This window comes from Mustela erminea, chromosome 8 (genome assembly GCF_009829155.1).
Source record: "Mustela erminea isolate mMusErm1 chromosome 8, mMusErm1.Pri, whole genome shotgun sequence".
NCBI classification, from domain to species: domain Eukaryota; kingdom Metazoa; phylum Chordata; class Mammalia; order Carnivora; family Mustelidae; genus Mustela; species Mustela erminea.
Genome location: NC_045621.1, coordinates 26,496,668 through 26,517,594, shown reverse-complemented (window position 1 = coordinate 26,517,594; position 20,927 = coordinate 26,496,668). Strand labels below are relative to the sequence as shown.

Below are 20,927 nucleotides of genomic sequence, written 5' to 3'. Positions count from 1 at the left end.
GCACTTGAGTAGGGCATTTGATTATGGTGGTGGCAATACTGTGCTTTCAGAGCATGCCTGATTAATGGAAGCAAAGTCCAAGATCTGATCAGTATTTCACTTCCCCTCTGGGAAGGCAGGCTGTCTCAGCGAGACATAACCGCTTTTGCTTTAATCTCCTCCAAAGAGGCAACATTTTCTTTTTCTAGTAGTTGATGAAATTTCCAGCTCCACTTGAATAAAAAGATAGATATAATTATTAATCAAAATAAGTTTTGATAAATGGCATTTATATTATCTTGTACTTGTATTTCAGGCAGAAATTCTTAACTAATTCAGAGTGAGGGTAAGGGTAAATAAATGAGTTCTAAATAAACTCATTACTGAGTTTGAGAAGGTTGAGAATCCTTTAAAAATAAGGTTCCTTGCTTTCAAAAGGGCACATAATAACCTAGGCTCTGTGAAAATATTTATCATTCAACTGAATTAGAGAGTTCTTTAAAAAGCTTAAAAATAAGGTTGTTTCACAATTAGCTTATTAACTCTTTACATCTAGGATGATAATTTATATTCTACATTAAAAAAATATGATCTCTGGGGGTGCCTGGCTCAGCTGGAGGAACCTGCAACGTTTGATCTGAGGGTCATGAGCTCAAGCCCCACACTGGCTGTAAAGGTTACTTAAATAAGAACTAAAATAAATAAATAAATAAAAATATGACTTCTGAGTCTTTTTTATCTCAATAATTACTTCTGGAAGGAAGCATTTAGTTGCTTCCTCACTGTAAATGAAAGATCAAATCCTCAGACTCTTGTCTTCCTGTCACTCGAAGATTTTGCTGATTTCACTCAGACTCTGATTCTGGGCAGTTCCATGAGAAGACATTTTGGTTTCCAGACGAGCTGCAGTAAAGCTGCTTTTCTGCATAAGACTGAGTGAGATCCACAGGAATGACCCACACCTTCTCTCCAGGGACCCAAGGGCTGAGTGGACAACTTAATGCTCCACCCCCCACCCGCCAGCCAGGGGCAAGAAGCCATTTGCTGGTGTTACCTTGTAGAAGTAATTAGTAGCTTCTGTCGTTTCTGAAAAATTGGTCTCAGAAAGTCCGGCCTCACCCAGAACTTTAATCTTCTCTTGAATTAGGGGCCTGTTGAGGACAAAGGCGCCGCAATGAATACAAGCTGCACAGAGCCAGGGGGCTGATTAAAAGGAAATCCCCCTCCCTGTGTTTATGGGGCGGAGGCATGCTGTTCCACTTCTTTGCAGCTCTCAAGGCGCCAATGCCCAACCTCAAATATTTGCCTCCTCTCGGCTACAAACCAATTTAGGGTTTGAGTCAATCAGGTTCAAAATTCTTTCTACTGGAAGATGTAGAGAAAACAAAAGTCTCATTACAACAAAATTCTCAACCAGGGCCCAGTGAACAAATCCACAAATTCAAAGATGCGGGAGTAGGAAAAACCAACACATGTGGCAAAGGTAAGACCCCTTAGTCATAAAGCTGGAGACAGGTGAGTAGTGGAAACTAACGAGATAGTCAAGAAACTTAGAATCAGGAAGGGGTAAATGGGATTGGGAAGGAGCATTTGGAGATCTTTTTGCTTAGGTACCAGACATGAATCTGGAAGCACTACATGGCCCACAGGGAGCCACTTTCTCCCAAATGTCAGCAGCAGCCCTGTAGGATGGCCTTATGTACCAACACACGGCATAAAGGGGCAGAGGGAGACATCACCGTGTCTCAGCAATGCCTTCATGGGCAGGACAGAGTGTCTTATGAGCAAACCTGCACCTATGTTTCCTCACCATCGGCTCCCCCCTCCCCCTTGTCTCAGGCCAGTGGGAAAGGAGTCACATCGCCTTCATCCTCATGCACCCAGCAAGCCATGAGTGAATGCTGGGAAGGGGGCGCGGCATGCTCACGGCTGCAAGGGGAAGGGCATGACTCCTGGCTCCTCCGCACAGGGCCCTGAAGACATCAGCAAGAGCGGAAGACGTTAGGGAGTGAAGGAAATAGATCACTGGTGTCAACCCCCGCACCATCCCCGTGGCCAGCCATACCAGAGGTAGTCGTCAGCTGTGCCTCTTGCCACGAGGTAGTGGATGCTCACGGAGCTCGACTGTCCGATTCGGTGTACCCGGTCCTCTGCCTGGAGCAGTACCTGCGGGGTCCGGGAATCACGATGTGTACGGGCCAAGGCCTGAAAGGGCTCCAGCTAGCATAGCACACAGCCCCCTGCCCCTGAGCCCAGCACACCATCCCTCCTCAGAGGACTTCACTCCATGCCCCAAGTCAGCAGGTTGAGAGCCTCTACCTCCGAACAAGCTGCCACTGAACACAAGAGAAAACCAAACCAAACCAAATGCAAGTTCTGGGGGAACTAGAACCTGCAGCCAGCCAGCAGTGGGCACAGCACTAAGTGCCGGGAGGAACGAACAGCCAGCGCTGACTCTGCTAGGAGGCCGTGCTGATGGCAAATGACAGAAGCCCGGCACGCCTCCGCTCTTCTCACTGGAACAGAAACCATGACCTTCTAAAGAACTGAGGGAGACGTCATGGATGATTAGGGGTCAGGTGGCTCTTTAACATGGTAAGCCCTGTAATAAATAACAAGGCCCAAAAGCATTGTTTCTACTATATATGCCTTCAGCCTCGAAGTCCACCCATCACGAAACAGCACCCTGTGTGGCCAATGACATATCTGCTGTCACAGCTCTCCGCTCAGGAGATAAGGCCAGTGGAACCCCCACGGCGGGCAGTTGCCCACTGGCCGCATTGGCTAAGCAGCTCACAGTGACGGTTAATACAAACCCACGGGCTGGAAGGCCAGAGACCTGGGCTGCGGCTGCTGTGGCCACAGGCTCCCCTTCGGGGACAGCTGTGCACTCGAGCTGTTATGCCCCCATTTCCTCACAGAAGGATGCCTCCTGAGATTCCTCCTGGCCTTCAAAAGCCTCAGTATTCCCTTCATAAGATGGAGTCAATAATCCTACTACCTAGGAGACTGCCATGAACATCTAATAACCAGACAACCACATGTGCGAGTCCTTACTTCTTTAAAGACTGACCCGTGGGAAGTAGAAACACGTTTCTGAAGCCAAGCAGAAAAGGCCAGAAGACAAAACTGGTGCTGGGGACAGCTCCTGGAAACCCTGTCTGCCCGACTGACACCCGGGCCTTCCGCCCCACAACCACGCGCCTACGTACCTGGGGTATTCAAGTCCCCTGCGTCCCTTACCCCTGGATTCCAGAACAGCTCCGCAAACACCACCAGGTCAGCTGAGGTGAAGGTGAGGCCCATGTTGGCTGCGGTGATGGACAGCACGGCCACGGCGTGCTTCTCGAACAGCTGGAACTGCTGGCACAGGTCCTCGCGGTCAGCGGAGGAAGTCGAGCCGTCAATGCGGATGTGCGGCACGTGCTGCGGGGACAAGGAGGGAACGGAGGTGGGCAGCACCAAGGCGGGGAGGGGGGGCTCAGCAGCTGCGGCTCTGTGGACACAGCCACGCTGCCGTTCTGGCTCCGACCTGCCACAGCAACGATTCCTCCCTTGACCCTGCTTTCGGAGCTGTTTGTCTTCTCATTTCCAATGGAAATTTCTGTTGAGAGACTTGCAGATTCCCATTTGTTTAAGCAAACATGCAGAGATTCCTTGCACGTTGGGCCCACTTTCCCCCAGTGGTACCATATTGTGAAACTACAGTGTATCACAACCAGGAAATGAACTTTGATATGATGTACCAGTCTTATTCAGATGTCCTGTTTTACTTCAACTCATATGTGTGTATCCTACCAGTGTTATCACTCATGTCCTAGGAATTTCTGTCACAGACAAGACACTGAAAAGTTAAGGGGCACCTGGCTGGCTCAGTCAGGAGAGAATGTGACTCCCGATCTTAGGGCTGTGAGCTCAAGACCTGTGTTGGGCACAGAGCTCACTTAAAAAAAGAAAAGGGGTGCCTGGGTGGCTCAGTGGGTTAAAGCCTCTGCCTTCCGCTCAGGTCATGATCCCAGGGTCCTGGGATTGAGTCCCGCATCAGGCTCTCTGCTCAGCAGGGAGCCTGCTTCCCCCTCCCTCTCTGCCTGTCTCTCTGCCTACTTGTGATCTCTGCCTGTCAAATAAATAAATAAAATCTTTAAAAAGAAAAGAAAAGGGGTGCCTAGGTGGCTCAGTCAGTTAAGCGTCTACCTTCAGCTCAGGTCATGATCCCAGGGCCCTAAGTTCGAGCACTGAATCGCATTGGGCTCCCTGCTCAGCCTGCTTCTCCTTCTCCCTCTGCCTCTCTCCTTGCTCTGCTTGTGCTCATTCTCTCTGTCAAGCAAATAAATAAAACCTTTAAAAAAAAAATAAAAAAGAAAGAAAGAAACAAAGAAAGAAAGAAAAAATAAAAAAGAGACACTGACCAGTTCTAACACCAAAAGGATTCTTCTGTGGCCCTTTTAACAACCTGAGCTGAAGGCAGATGCTTAACACACTGAGCCACGCAGGCACCTCTATCACCGATCTATTTCTGCCAGGTGCTCTCTTCTCAATGTGTGTGATAATCTTTTAAACACAAAGTTTTATATCCTGGTTTTCTCCAATAAACACTATGTTGTAAATAAGCAAAATTATTAAGGTTTTCTAAAACATATTTATTAACATCCTTATATTTCATTATGTGGCAACAATATAATTTATCCATTTGTGTATTTCTTCATATTTTGGAGATTCTTTTTTGTTTTTTAAAGATTTATTTGAGAGAGAGAGAGAAAGAGTATGAGTGGGGAGAAGGGCAGAAGGAGAGAATCTGAAGAGAATGTCCTGCTGATCACAGAGACGGGGGGCTTGATCTCACAACCCTGAGATCATGACCCAAGCTGAAACCAAGAGTCAGAAGCTTAACCAACTGAGCCATCCAGGTGCTTCATTTTCACTAAAAAAAGATGAGCTGGCGAACACCCATCAACAGGTGAATGGATAAAAATCATGGTATATGCATACAACAGAATATTACTCAGCAGTAAGAAGGAATGAAATGATGACATGTGCAATAACAGATATGAATCTCAGAGTATGTTAAGAGAAATCAAATTTTAAAAAAAGTACACACTGAATCATTCCACATTTATATAGAGCTCTAAAAATGCAAATTAGTTTAGAGTGACAGAGCAGATCTGTGATGGCCTGGAGATGGGAGGGCATGGAGAAATGGGAGGGATTTCAGAGGGCCCAAGGAAACTCCTGAGGCCAGCAGACACATTCACTATGGGCTTGAACTCACAAGTCTGAGATCAAGATCTGAGCTAAGATCAAGAGTCAGATCTTGAGCCACCCAGATGCCCCTTCACTGTCTTCTTACCAAACTATACTCCACATGCAATTCATTGCCTGCCAAGTATATCTCTATAAAGCTATCAGAATTAAAACGTTTTTAAAAGATGGATTAAAATAAACATGCTCATGGTTCTTTGCCCATATTTGGTTATTTCCTTAGACTACACTACTAAAAATCAAAGTACTATGACAAAGGGAGAGACTTAATTTAAGGATCCTGATATTATCGCCAAATTGCTTTCCAATAAGTAATGTCTGAGCATGTCCAGCTTGCTGCACTGTTATCAATGGTAAGGGCTGCACATTTTTTCCCAAATCTTCTAGAAAGATTTATTTTTTATTACATTATGTTAATCACCATATAGTACGTCATTAGTTTTTGATACATAATTCCACGATTCATTGTTTGTTTATAACACCCAGTGCTCCATGCAATACGTGCCCTCCTTAATATCTATCACCAGGCTAACCCATCCCCCCACTCACCTCCCCTCTGAAACCCTCAGTTCATTTCCTGGAGTCCATAGTCTCTCATGGTTCATCTCTCCCTCTGATTATTCCCACTTCATTTTTCCCTTCCTTCTCCTAATGTTCTCCATGCTATTCCTTATGTTCTACATATAAGTGAAACCATACAATAATTGTCTTCCTCTGCTTGACTTATTTCACTCAACACCCCAAAAATAGATAATTAAGTCAAAAAATGGGCAGAAGACATGGACAGATACTTCTCCAAAGAAGACATACGAATGGCTAACAGACACATGAAAAATGCTCAACATCACTATCCATAAGGGAAATTCAAATCAAAACCACATTGAGATACCATCTTACACCAGTTAGAATGGCAAAGACTGACAAGGCAAGAAACAAATGTTGGGGAGGATGTGGAGAAGGGGAACCCCTTACACTGTTGGTGGAAATGCAAGTTGGTGCAGCCATTTTGAAAACAGTGTTGAGGTTCCTCAAAAAGTTAAAAATAGAGCTACTCTATGACCCAGCGATTGCACTAATGGGTATTTACCCCAAAGATACAGATGTAGTGAAAAGAAGGGCCATCTGTACCCCAATATTCATAGCAGCAATGTCCACAATAGCCAAACTGTAGAAAGAGCCGGGATGCCCTTCACCAGGCAAATGGATAAAGAAGATGTGGTCCATATACACAATGGAATATTACTCAACCATCAGAAAAGATGAATACCCACCATTTGCATCAACATGGATGGAACCGGAGGGGATTATGCTAAGCGCTGCACATTTATAAAACCTCTGCTGATGTGACAGGCTAATTTTCATTTATTTGATTTTCAGTGGAGTTGAAGTTTCTCATCTCAGGTTCTTAAAGGCTGCTGTGATCTCCACGAAGTTAAGAACGATGGACCTACATTATTATGTTTTATGGCTGAACAGGCTCTTATTTAACAGAATACCTACTGACAAACATTTAGGTTTCTAATTATTTGATATTATAAATAATAACATCACTAATCTTATAAATAAATCTTTGGTCTCATTATTTCCTTAGGATAAGTTCCTAGAAGAGGAGCTTGGAAAAATTTGAGTGCCTTAAGTTATGCCAAATTGCCGAGAAAAGGTACCAAATGTATGAAAACCCCCCATGGTCTAGCCACTGTGTGTATATGTGAAAGAACAGATCCATAGTTCTAGGTAATTTAAGTCAATTTTTTCCTTTGTGATTTCTTTCACTGTTTTTATGTGTAGAAAGTCATTCCCCACCCAGTGATCAGCTATACATTCATCTATAGTTTCTTCTAACGCTTTATGGTCTTAATGAGCTTTGGTTTGTCTGAAATTTAATAAATAGTGAAGCTGAGTTTCATTTAAGTATTCCACTCAATTACTTAGTCAATTACCCAAACTTTATTTGTTGAATAAATTAAGCCTAATTTTTGATGACTCCTTGATTATACTTTTTAAAAATACTACAGGGCTATTCAACTAAAGAGTTATTAATACTAAAGAGGGCTATCCATTCTATTCCACCCTTCTGACCACCATTTCTTGGACTAGCATGGCTGAATTTTATAACAGATTTTAATATCTGGAGGCACAAGTCTATCAACATTTTTCTTGTTTTTCAAAGTTGTCTTAGATAGCTCTCCTCAATTTTTGAGACTCCTTTAGCATAATAATATAAGGTTCCTTTCCTTAAAATACCCAATTGGCATTTTTATTTGAATTGAGTTAGACCTACAAATTCATTTGGGAAGGACCAGTATTTTACAGTGTTTGCACTGGAGCATGGCCCAAGTCCCTCCAACCCATCAGTCTCTACACTCTTTTTGGTGAGGTTACTATTAGGTGCTTTATATGTTTTTGCTGCTCTGAATTTGATCTTGTTTTCCACTGTATTTACTAATTAGTTATAACTGGTACATTAAAAAAGCTATTTATTTTAGTATATTTATTTGGAATCTAGGCACCGTATTAAACTCTTATGCATTTTGATAGTTTTCTAATTAACTGTATTGAGTTGCTTGAATATAGTGACAGCTCTGATTTTTCCTTTCCAGGGATTATAGCTTTTTTTTTTTTTTTTAAAGATTTTATTTATTTATTTGACAGACAGATCGCAAGTAGGCAGAGAGACAGGCAGAGAGAGATGGAGAAGCAGGCTCCCTGCTGAGCAGAGAGCCCGATGCGGGGCTCGATCCCAGGACCCTGGGATCATGACCTGAGCCGAAGGCAGAGGCTTTAACCCACTGAACCACCCAGGCGCCCCCAGGGATTATAGCTTTTAATTCCATTGGCTGGCTTCCTGGATCACAGCATATACAAAATTCAAACCCAGGTGTATTAATGAACCACCTCTGAAATTCTCAGGAAAAAAAAAAAATCACAGGAGAAAATCTTTATGACCTTACGTAAGGAAAGATTTCTTAACTCATTCATAAAAATTAAAAACCATATAGGAAAAACTAATAAACTTGAAATGCAATTCATTTATAACAACTAAAGCAAAAATTAAACTTTGCTCAATAAAACTTCAACGAAACGAAAAGAAAATATTGTTAACTGATAGATACCCAAAACTTATAAAGAATATTTCTCAATCAGTAAGAGAAAGATCATCTAACAGGAAAACAGGCAGAATATCTATAGAAGACACCCTGAAATCACTACTAAACATACAAAAAGACACAACTGTGAGTGGTAGTCAGGGAAATGCAAAGTAAAATAAGAATGAGCTGAGATTTCATTTCACTGGCTTGGCAAAAGTAAAAAGTCTGATAATACTGTTAGTGAGCGCTCAGGACACCAGGAATTTCCAAATGCTGCTGGTGCGATTACAAAAGTGAATTACCACACCTTGCAGAGAAATCTGACAATACCCGGTAGAGCTGAAGACAAGCCTATCCAATGGTTATGCAACATCACGCCTGGACATGCCCACATGCATACACATGCGTGTATGTGTGCACGTACACACATGTATGTGACAGTATTCATATAACAGCAAAAACTGGAAGTAAAATTCCATGTCTCTCACCAGGAGAATGGATAAACTATGCTACAGTTACCTGATGAGATCCTATTCTGCAGTTATGGCGAATGATCTATAGCTATAATACTACACGGAAAAATCTCAAAAATAACATTGAGCGAAAAGGCAAATTTCAGGATACTCACACTACGCTGCCATTTATGTATGTTAAATACATAGAGGAGACTATATATTAAGAATACATACTTTTAGAATAAAATATGACAACATGGAGAAAAGGACTGGGGACAGTGGCTACATCTGGTGGGGAGGACAGAGAATGAGTTAGAGGGCTGCAGAGGGGCCCAAGTATGTTATTACTTAACATACACACTTTGAAATAAATATAGCAAAACACTTAATTTATTAAATCTGGGTGGAGAACATGTAAGTGCCTGCTGTATGTTTCTCTATACTCCTCTCTATGTTTGAAACATTACAGGGGTGCCCAGGTGGCTCAGTCGGTAAAGCTACCAGTTCTTTTTTTTTTTTTTTCCAAGATTTTATTTATTTATCTGACAGAGAGAGATCACAAGTAGGCAGAGAGGCAGGCAGAGAGAGAGGAGGAAGCAGTCTCCCTGCTGAGCAGAGAGCCAGATGTGGGACTCGATCCCAGGCACCCCAAGCTACCAGTTCTTGATTTTGGCTTGGGTCATGACCTCAGGGTCATGGGATCGAGCCCCCCATCTCAGGCTCTGCATTCAGATTCTCTCTCTTCCTCTCCCTCTGCCCCTCCCCTACTGCACGCATTTTCACACACGCTTTCTCTGAAAGAAAGAAGTTAAGAAAGAAAGATTGACTGCATAAAATGTAGTAAAAGATGAAGGAAGTTGAAAAGCAATTTATGGGGCACCTGGGTGGCTCAGTGGGTTTAAGCCTCTGCCTTCAGCTCAGGTCATGCTCTCAGGGTCCTGGGATGGAGCCCCGCATCAGGCTCTCTGCTCAGCAGGGAACCTGCTTCCTCCTCTCTCTCTGCCTACTTGTGACCTCTCTCTCTGTCGAATAAATAAATAAAAAACCTTTAAAAAAAAAAGCAATTTATGGTCCTAAATTTAACCAAAAATGAAAAGGGAGGTAAAAATACAATGTGTTTAAACTGTCCTGATTTAATTCTACATGGAGAAACTGGTGAAGATTGGGCAACATTTCCATAACTGTTACAAATTCACAAGTTTTGTTTATTTGATGTGTTTCGTTTTAATGAACATCCTTGGAAATCTTTCTGGATATTTTTCATTCAATGTAGTAAGGAACACAAACTCTGTACTGAAGTCTGCATGTAGCCCATGTAGAACTAATAAAGCCACTTTGATGGTGCTAAGGAAGAACAAGAGGAAGACAGGAGGGTATTCACGCAAATACTTGTTTCCACACAAGAGAATTTCTGCTACCTCCTTTTTTGACAATCTTGTACTTATTTACAGAGTCATGAAAGAGCCCCTGGTCCCAGCGGATCCTTGTGGTGTTTTTTTTTTTTTTTTTTTAATTTTACTTATTTATTTGACAGAGATCACAAATAGGCAGAGAGGCAGGCAGAGAGAGAGGAGGAAGAGAGAGCTGAGCAGAGAGCCAGATGTGGGGCTCCATCCTAGAACGTGTTCTGGGATCATGACCTGAGCCGAAGGCAGAGGCTTTAACCCACTGAGCCACCCAGGTGCCCTGCAGTGGATCCTTGTTTTTAAAGCAAGGCTCCAGCCCTATCTGTAGAGGGCAAGGATGACGTTCAAGGACACTGCTGGGAAGTATTCTGACCCTAGTGTGGTTCTACAAGCGAGAATTCTTTGGGAAGTCCTCAGCAATGTTTCTGGAAACATCACCTCACTTCTTTGGTTCAGACCTGCCCTCAACCTGCTCAGGACAACTCAGCATCCGACACACAAACAACAGAAGCATCCTGTGTTGAATTTCAAAGGGAGCTTACCTTTCTCTCAAGCTCTGTTGTAATTGCACTCAGGACTATTCTGTGGTGTGCGAACACTAGAAACTTCTCTCTCCCACTTTCCAGGAGGTCCAGGATATATTCACTGCGTCGGACAATGAGAGCACAATAAATTTAACATATACTTGTCCAGCTGAAATTATTCCACTGCATCTTTACCAGACTCCTTCGAGGTAGCTGCTCTCCCCTGCCCTTTCCCTCTTTCTCTGAGAGCTGACCTCTCACCCCCCTTCCCCTCAGGCCAAGTCACCTGAGTAGCAGCAGCCAAATTAGGAGCTGCTCTGTGCAGAAAGAGTTCTTCCCTGCTTTTAAGTCATCTCCCATGTGCAGATAAATCAAAGTATTGTTCCTTTTTATGTGTCTCTGATATGTTACTGAAAGTTTCTTACCATCTGGGATCACAGAAGATACGTACCAGTTTTCACTTTCGCTGCTACTATCAATGTAATGTGTTTTCAATACAAATTGAAATGTCGTCTAAGAATTGAAAATGTCTAGGCAGGCAATTACGGGACTTTAGACAGTAATCAAATTTCTGGAAGTGTAATATTGAAGCATAAGTAATAGTACTGAGGAGATACTCGGGGAAAGCTCCCCAGCTCCCTTACACAGTGCATGGCAAGCTACAGGGCCACCTGCTAAATCGGTGGTAAGGGAACTTTTTTCTGTGGCAAAGAAGATGGAGCGAAGAACCTTATTTGCTTGCTCTTCATACTCCCCTTGATTTACTGTTTTTTCTTGACTTCCAACCCCCATCTTTAGCCATGGCCTTGAAGGAGGGCAGCTATGCCAGGCCCTGGAAGGGGTGGGGATCACCCAGTCAGACTCTGATGGCTTCCCTGGGATTAAGGCCCTGCAGGAGGTTCACAATCCCAGGACAGGTCACTGTTCCCACACAGGTAATGGGCAGGTAAGCCTCCTTGGACACAAACGGTAGGTCCAGGATATAGTCACTGCATTTGACAAGAAGGACTCACTTGGCCCGAGGTGATCCTCACACTTGGGTGTGTCTGGGCACAGAACAGACACTACCCTCCTTGGAGAAGGACAAATCTCAAAGGTTTCCTGTCAGGCAGGTGGTGACCCGTCCTCTAAGCATCTAAGAGTTATTTTCAAGCAACACTATGGCCAACCAGGGAATGGATTTGAGTTCAATCTTTGAATAGTTGGTACTAATAGAATCTACTTTAATTAGTTTGAGAGACATAAAATTTGCCATGATATAAGCAAGAAAGTTTATTGCTACAGCATCAAAAAGTCACGAGGCCATAAAATCAAGTTGGACAGCTCATTAACAACTACAGGTCCCAGTCTTCCTAGTTCCTCTCTCCCCTCTGCATCTCAGATGTGGCTTTTTATTCCTATCCTCCCCGAGTCCCTAAGTTACCAGGCTGGAAATATCTGCCTATTACAATACCACTGGCTTTTATATCAAAAGATGCCCATTAAAATGAAAACAAATGAAGACAGCAAAAAGAGGAAGAAAAACAATTAGCAGAGGAAACTGGGGTTTTAAGATTTATAATCTAATTTCCACTTAAGAGTTATGTGACTCTGAGGCCCAGAGATATACATGAAATTTACTCGGTTTCTGCATTTTTTAAAAATGGGGCCAGTTCGACTTACTTGACTGATCTCATAAAGAGGCTATAAGTGTGAAATGAGTTAGCAGATGTCACAACTGGTTGGAAATTAGAAAGCATTATACTATTTATCACGGAATTTTGAAAAAGTATGTTATAGATGGAATTTTACTCCCCCCCCCCAATATCTTGTTGAAATAATAACCCCAAGGTGAGGTTATTATAAGATGAGACCTTTGGGAAGGGGTAAGGTCACACAGGCAGAGCCCTCATGAATGAAATCAATGTCCTTATCAGAGACCCCTCCACAGCCCAAAGAGCACCCTCGCCCCTTCTGTCAAGGAGGACAGGGCAAAGATGGCTGTCTGCAAGCCAGGAAGAGGGTCCCCACCCGATACCACATCTGCTACTGCCTTGACCTTGGATTTTTCAGCCTCTAGAAGTGTGAGAAAAAAATTCTGTTGCTCAAGCCACTCAGTGTATGGTATTTTTGTTACAGCAGCCTATACACACTAAAACAACATAGCACCCAAGTTTATTTATGAGGTGACGGAATGGCCAGATTTAAAATTTCTAAGAGAAATGGGTGGTTCTGGGCCCAGCACTCAGTAGACCCTGAATTTTGTAGGTCATGAGCAGAGAGGGTGAGGGAAAAGGATCACACCCTTGCCATCTGTTTTTCAGCAGCTCATGAGAAATGGGTTGGTGGGGGCAATGGGTTGGTTGGTTGATGAGTTCTGGAGAGAGAAGTTTCCAGGTTGTAAAACCACATCTGGAGTTCATTAGTCTCCTAACTGTCTCATAAATGAGAAGGGCAGTGCCCCGAGGGTGAAGGAGAGCTGGCCAACATTCAGCAGACTTTCTGGGGTGTGGGGATCTTAGATTTGAATCATGTGGTGAGCGCACTCTCTTACTGTATTTAGGGGTGCAGAGGGAGAGGCCGGAGAGGCTGGGGGATCTGGAGGCTGAGTGAGAGGGTGGGATAGGCTGCGTGTGTCTCAATTTATCCACATATCTTGGTCCCCACAGCCAAGCTGGCACCGCTCAACCCACGCTAAATTCATTTTCATTGTAATTAAATCACTTGGACCATTATCCTGCCAGAGTCTCACATGAATGTTAAACAATAAAAAATCAGGCAAATGCACGTCATGAGAATTGCCTCAAGTTTCTACCACAGTGAATATTTGAACATGAGTGGGTTTTTCCTTTCTTTGAGAAAGGCAGACAATTTTTCAAATCAGTGAATACATTTAAGAAGAGGAATTATGACTTCAGCCTTAGTTTAGAAGGCGGAAGGAAAACCTCAGTGTGACAACGGCCCCTTGCCCGTATCTTTTGAACAAACTTTGACAGTTGCCTTTTTATGTAGGTAAATAATGGCTGAGACATGAAGTCTTTGGAGAACACCAGGGACTCCCCATAAGGCAGCCTTCTTGGTCTTCCATGAAACTCCACACTTGTGTCTCTAGGCAAATGCCCACAGGTTTCCTACTAAGGGGAAAAGCTCACTTTAGTGTTAGGCCAGCACTACCCTCCTTGTAAGTGGCGGCAGCTCTAGACTACTGGTTAAGACAGGAGCTCTTGGGGACCCCAAACTTGACTGGCAGTGCTCCCGTGACAGGCCTTGCTCTGTGGCTGAGGAGGCTACGCTGTCCTGAACTTTATACCAAAGGCAGCTAGAATTCTAGGCTCTGATCCTTTCTTGCAGAGCAGCAAAGCCATTCTGGCAGATTAAGGTAATAGGTATTTCTTTTTAAAGACGAGAGAGAGACAGAGTGTGGGAGGGAAAAGTCGACACTTGGTGGCCACTTACATGACAGATGGGATTTTAGCTTCAGCTGTTCTGTTGAAGAAGAGAAGGAGGGCTTCTTTCTGCTGCCGTTTCTGTAGAAAGAGAAGTCTCGGGTTGAAAGTCTCCCAGTCTGTGAGCCTTGGGATGAGCTATTGTAACTATCACCGCCTGGAGCTTTACAAATCCCAATGCCAGTTATCGGAGCTGGGAGACCCTGACTTATCCACTCAGTTGAGTCAAGCTACGGAAGCTGTAGAAACTTTAGTGTCACTGGAGACACGGCGGTGCAGGTACCCTGTCATCTCCCAGGAACTGCTGAGAACAGCCAGTGAGACCAGCAACATGAGAACCCTCAGGAAAAGCATCTCAGCCATCCACACAGGCCCAGAGGATCAGCTGAAATGCTGTGAACCACTTCCTACAGCCGGCTGACAGCTTACACACGACACTGGCCCAACCTGCTTTCTGCCGCCCCTTTTTCTTCTACCACGTTGTGTTCATACCCAACTGACGAAGCTTCCTTCTGTCCAAGACTTACTGAATCATTTCCAACTGACCCCAACTAGTCTCTTCTAGTAACATCTCAAACCCATTATTCACGTGTCTTTAGGCCTGGCTCCCATGTTAGGTCATTGACCTTCCAGGAGAAGAAACCACGTTTTCTTTACAGTTGGCATCTAAATAAATACTAGTCAAGGACACAGGCACAGGAGACACGCAGACAGTTTCACAATATTATGAGAAAACATTTACTATCACTCTGCGCCCCCAGAGATGACAGACACCCTTACCATCACTGGTAGCGTGGCTCTCTCCTTCCACTAGCAAGTGTGGATTACAGATGCCCCTGTGAGCATCTGCCCCGGTGAGGCCACTGACTGACACGATAGCTCCTTCATGTAACATAGAAGGGAGCCCACGGTTGTAAGATCCGTGGCTGTGTAGCCAGGCTGCACCTTAAACAACAGACACCACAGGTGGTGGGACAGGATGCTTGGTCCAAATGGCTTCCCGCCTCCCACCAGTGTCTTTCCTCGAGGACCTGACGAGAAACAAGGAAGATAACCTGCAACCACAGGAAGCTGGGGGGCCACCGCCAGGCTAGTGGGGCCATGTCATTGTTGTGTAGCGGTGGTGGCTGCCTTGTGACAGAGGTCCAGCTGAACTCTCCTGAGAACTCTTGTTGGAGATGCAACCCCATGACAGTGTGTCTTAAACTCTTTCTCGGCTACAGACCCAGTGTAGACTCTGATGAAGCTCTGGACACACATGACTCTTCCCTTCTGCACGAAGGGCTCACAGACATCCTGGGTGCATTCACGTCTCCTTTAAGGGTCCCTCATAGCAGGCCAGGCCCTCTAACATAATGCGCTCCCTGGTAGGATACACCAAAGGGACAGAGCCAGGCTCCCCGGCGCTGACCTCACCCGCACTGGGCATGCCTCAAGGAGAGCTGTCCTGTCTTCACACTGACTCCTGTGCCCTTCGGAGATGGCCCCTGCTCCCGTGAGGTCTTTCCCTCTCACCCTCACTCGCTCCCTCCACACCTGCTAAGCAGAGAAGGAGAGGGTGGAACAAACAGATGGGCGATCGGCGGAAAGAATGCTGAGAAACCTCCCTGTTTGAGATTAGCCACTGAGTGCGGATCAGGTCTGGGGAGCAAATCCGCGATCACACTCAGCTGCAGGGTCGGTCTGGCGGGCACCTGTGGGGATGCTTCCAAGTGTGCCCAGCCCTGGGGCAGAGCAACTCACTCCTTCACGTCTACCCTCACCATACAGTCCGTCTTCATAAATTCCTATGGAAGCTGCTTTCTCAGTGTCTGGTTACTTCGAATTGGGAGCTGATAACCCAGATGTCCAACTCAAAATTACTGGCATAATTCTAATATGGCCATGGGAGAAAAACACATATTGTGCTTAAAAGGAATATTTAACAACACAGAGAAGTGTTCAGGATGGAGTTTTGTAAATGGTTTTCCTCCCCGCCTGATAGATGTTTATAGGGTATCAATTCTGCTTTTATTTATTTATTTTTTAAAGATTTTATTTATTTATTTGACAGAGATCACATGTAGGCAGAGAGGCAGGCAGAGAGAGAGAGAGAGGAGGAAGCGGGCTCCCTGCTTAGCAGAGAGCCCGATGCGGGGCTCGATCCCAGGACCCTGAGATCATGACCTGAGCTGAAGGCAGAGGCTCAACCCACTGAGCCACCCAGGCGCCCTCAATTCTGCTTCTATAAATGTTACTATTATATACATAAATTATACCTGTATCTATGTATAAGTATATACATAAATAATGCACAGTTTAAAGCAAAATATACATACATTTTATAGAAAAACTACCCAAATGACAGATGCCAAAATTATATGATATAAAAGACAGGTGACTCTTGTTCACAGAATAGCAATAAGAAACACTTAGTTGATGTTTAAGTACTTTTCTTCACCTTTCAGATTTTATGCAATAGACAGCTATTTTAATGTAGGAGAGATCAACAGTTTTATCTTAAAAAAAAAAATAACCCAAAACTGAGTAGACACAATACTACTGCATTAATGATCTCACTTCTTTTGCCAGCCACGGGCCAGGAAATTTCAAATAACCTGTGTTCTTTGTTCCCAGGCTTTTATTAAATTAGATCCACTGGGGTTTTGAATTTATTTTTTCTGCTGGAATTTGAATGCATTGTCGAACAGCAGAAGGGTGAACTGATACTGTCACCAGAAGTCTGCACGGACTTGTTCTATTTTTCTGTTCCTGGTCTTGCTGATCAAAAAATTACTATAGACAAAAGAGGATTAGAGTCAGCTTTTCTTAGCCTGTGAAGAGATAGCTATTATTTAGGCTGAAAATAAGAAAGAGCTTTCTTTGTACATTATATTTTATAAATGGGCCGCTTCACCTTGGCTTCTGTGATTAAAAGCTTTTGAAAAAATGTCTTCCTCCAGATGGGAAGGTATGAAGGAAGGAAGAATTGCCCATTTCAGCAGTGCTGCACTGGGACCACCACCACCAGCAACTCGGCAGGGAAACTTGGGGCTACAAAGTAACTTAAAAGTGGGAGGGGCAACTTTCTGTAGATTCACAGGCTTTCCTGACTTGCCTAAAACCATAAAACCACCAACCTCCATTTTCGCTTTTTCAACTCAGGACTTCACAGCCAGTCCCCAGTGGAAGGGGTGACACCCCACTGGAAGGGGTGTCAAGGGCCACCTGGCTTGACTCCCAGCTGACACCAGCTCCCCATCCTGAATTCAGGGAGGGTGTTGCCTCCGATCAGATCCACAGCAGACAGATGTACTACATCAGCGGCTTTGGAGGAAGAAAGGTTCTGGCGGTCCAAAGGGCAAAGCTCCGAAATTCATTTTCTACTTGGATGTTGGATCATAAAAATGAACTGACATTAAAGAACACAAAAGGGAACCAATTTATTAAGGACTTATCGGAAAGAATCTAGTATCTGGCTTCAGCATCACACCGCAGGTCATCAGTACTGACTCAGTTTCTCTCTTTTAGAAACCAACTCCTAATTTTCCCAAGATGCCAAGAAAACAGCAACTTCCAAGAACTGGGCTGAGAAGAGCTCAAGACTCTTTTTCTCTGCTGGAGTCTTGAATTCCACTGCAATCGAGGTTTTTCATAATCTGCACAACAGTGTATGACTCCGGGATGAAGAAGCAGAGAGAACAATCACCCAGCAGGAGGGACTCAGAGCGACTTATGCTGCCCTTGGGGACTTCTCCAGCGCCACGCCTACGAGGCACATTATGGCTCCCCTTTCTAGGTTAGGAAAATATCAAAATATCCCAAAGAATTTAGGGGATTTACATAGCTACTGGAAGCTATAAAAATACCCAACATTCCTGACTTCCATGGTTTAGCCTAGTAAATTTCACATTATTGCCTATAAACTCAGCAATCAAACTCCAGGTTGCATCTGAAATCATCTTTAAAAAGAGCTCCCTAACCTAAGGGAAGGAACTATATAAATTGGCAAAAAAATTTTAAAAATGCTTTCAAACCTTGCTGCACTGAGTTAAAAATTCCCACACCTTTTGCGCTACATTGCACAATTTGCAGCTGCCCCCTGGCCACTCAATACACTGTTCCTCTTCAGTTTCAATGCCCACTGACCCCTTTTTCTGTGGTCTACACTGGCTGGCCTCTGCCTAGTTTGGGAGGGAGACCAGGGAGAGGTGAGGGGATCCTCTGGGGAATTCCACGAAATACCGATAGGCTTACTTCCACCACACACACAAGCAATTAAAGTGTAAAATAATTATAAACATTCAGATCTTTGCACCTAAAAATATCCCACATCTGAATTTTTCCCATTAATATTGTATTTGCTATACTTGTTCACTGGTTTTCCTGATGGCAGAGTTCACTTGTGGGAACAGCTAGTAGACATAACAGATTTAAGAGAATTATAAGGAAAAGCTTAAAACTGAGAAAAAGGATTTCCATTCAGGGGTAGGGGTGGCTTAGTCGGTTGAGTGGCCGACCCTTGATTTCAGCTCAGGTCCTGATCTCAGAGTTGTGAGATCAAGCCCCATGTTGGGCTCTGTCCTCAGCAGAGAGTCTGCTTGGGATTCTCATTCTCCCTCCCCCTCTGTCCCTCTCCCCAGCCCTCACTCTCTAATAATAAATAAATCTAAGGAAAAAAAAAGAATTTCCATTAATTGAATTTTTATCTCTAGAAATTAGAAAAAGATGGTACACCAACAGTGATTTTACCAACAGAAGACCTGCTTCTGCTCGTGTTCTCCTGAAATACAGTTTGAGAACCACTGGTCCGTGTTCTCCATACCAGTACTGGGGAATACTGTTAGAAAACCCCACAGCAAAGAGATTATACCTGCTCACTTCCTCCAGACTACCCAGATTATTATATGTAATACACCATAAACTACGTACAGCTTGACAACTTATAAGTGCATCTTCTACCCTACGCTCTTGTTTCTTAAAAGTTACCCAGTGGTCTTGCTCATAACATGGTAAAATAACATAAAAAAACCCCACGCGTTCTGTCTCTTGTCATTCTTATTTATTTTGTGCTCTCCCAGAAGGCTGGAATCTCATCTTGATGTAACTGTCTTTATACAGGGTAATAACAAGCCCAGATAATGCTTTATGATAATGTCAAAAAATGTCAATGACTGTTATTTTCTTGGCAATGAAAACGGCAAGGTTTCATCCCAAAAGGACAGAAATGGAGCTGGTATAAATTACTTTACCGCACTTAGCACAGTGTGACACGAAAGACAGATACAAAAGTGTTTTGAAAAGATAAAACCCCCATAGTGTTAAGACCTTAAAATGGAGGGTAACAGGCTTGGTTACAGCCTCAGTTCTGCCATGGAGCAGCTGTACGACTGAGGAAATCACATTCTCTGTGGGCCCTAGCGTCCCTCTTCCATGAAATGGGGACACTAGCTCCTTGCCAACCATAAACGACTATAATAAGGATTAAGGGCTAAGAGGGTTTGAAAACCCTACTTTTGTTATATAAGTGTCAATTTGTTATTTCGATTTAAAGAAGGTTAGTGTTGCCTGGGTGGCTCAGTGGGTTAAAGCCTCTGCCTTCGGCTCAGGTCATGATCCCAGAGTCCAGGGATCGAGCACCATATCGGGCTCTCTGCTCAGTGGGAAGCCTGCTTCCTCCTCTCTCGCTGCCTGCCTCTCTGCCTACTTCTGATCTCTGTCTGTCAAATAAATAAATAAAATCTTTTAAAAAAATGTTAAAAGAAGGTTAACATATGTAACAAATATTCCTAGAACTAATTTCTAGCTGTTACTAGACTGAGTAACAGTTACTAGGCTTTAAGGCATTCCCCAAAAACACCACACATAAATTCCAGTTCTCTTTGGGGCATTCTGAATATACATCACCATTCTACAGTTGCCATGGGGTTTATTTTTATGACCATCTATCAATAGTGATCTACACACATACAAAACCACAAACGAGGAAAAGATTTTGGAAGCAGAGTGGTCGGCTGAGAGATGACATGGGCTCACTGTCCTTGCCCAGGAGCATGGGGAGAGGTCCAGGAACGGCAAGTTCAGAGAACTCTGGGTAACCCCCACAGACCCCCTCCAAGGAAGGAACAGCTATGGACACATGGACTTCCAAATCCCCACCTGAAGCCCCAGACTCACAGTTTTGTCTGTGATGGTCATCTCCTTGGCCGCGGCATCCAAGGCAGCCCTGGCCTTGGTGCTGATCCGACCGGGGGCAACGACTACCATCTTGCGCTGCTTGGACGGGAGCTGGGCAAGGACGTCGCTCTTGAGGCGTCGTAGCATGACTGCCTCCTCCAGCAAGAGCTTCAGCTCGCCGAGGTTGGAGGAGCCTGAGTAATCCCATCCCCAGGGATGCTGTGAAGGGAGAACCAAGACACACAGCCAGTTAGGTTCTCCTAGGGCCAAGCTAACAGGGCTGCAACCGTGGCGGGCTCATGAGGACCTCTCCCTGTGGCTTTGCTCAGAGAATTTCAGGTGGCTCTAAAGGATGAAAGAAACCTTATATAATACAGATAGGAAGGAAAAAGGAAAAGAGAGAGTATGGAATAAAGCGAACTAAAAACATCTATCTTGGTGTTCAACACGCTGAATTTTCCAGCAGCAAATTCAAGACGCTGAGAGCTCCGGTGTCCATTACATTTAAAAACAAGACGCTCTGCTTGTCAGACTACTCCTGTATTCTAAATAAGGAAATCGTCTTCCCCAGGGCTTATCCTGAAGTCCACTGCACGTGGTAATAAATCACGTTTTTTCAGTAATAGCTTTCTTT

At 44.1% G+C, this 20,927-nt stretch overlaps 1 protein-coding gene across 3 annotated transcripts in view; it reads right to left on the bottom strand.

Annotated features, from left to right (window-relative positions):
• The window catches only part of SMARCAL1 (SWI/SNF related, matrix associated, actin dependent regulator of chromatin, subfamily a like 1), a 60,630-nt gene that overhangs the window by 2,585 nt on the left and 37,118 nt on the right, over nt 1-20,927 (bottom strand). For all 3 annotated transcript variants that reach the window (XM_032354742.1, XM_032354741.1, XM_032354740.1), the window contains exons 12-17: nt 20,294-20,512; nt 14,148-14,218; nt 10,731-10,833; nt 3,223-3,405; nt 2,045-2,145; nt 1,034-1,130 (exon numbers count right to left, since the gene is read on the bottom strand). In XM_032354742.1, the coding sequence (XP_032210633.1) occupies nt 1,034-1,130; nt 2,045-2,145; nt 3,223-3,405; nt 10,731-10,833; nt 14,148-14,218; nt 20,294-20,512 (774 nt within the window). The remainder of the gene's footprint in view (nt 1-1,033; nt 1,131-2,044; nt 2,146-3,222; nt 3,406-10,730; nt 10,834-14,147; nt 14,219-20,293; nt 20,513-20,927) is intronic.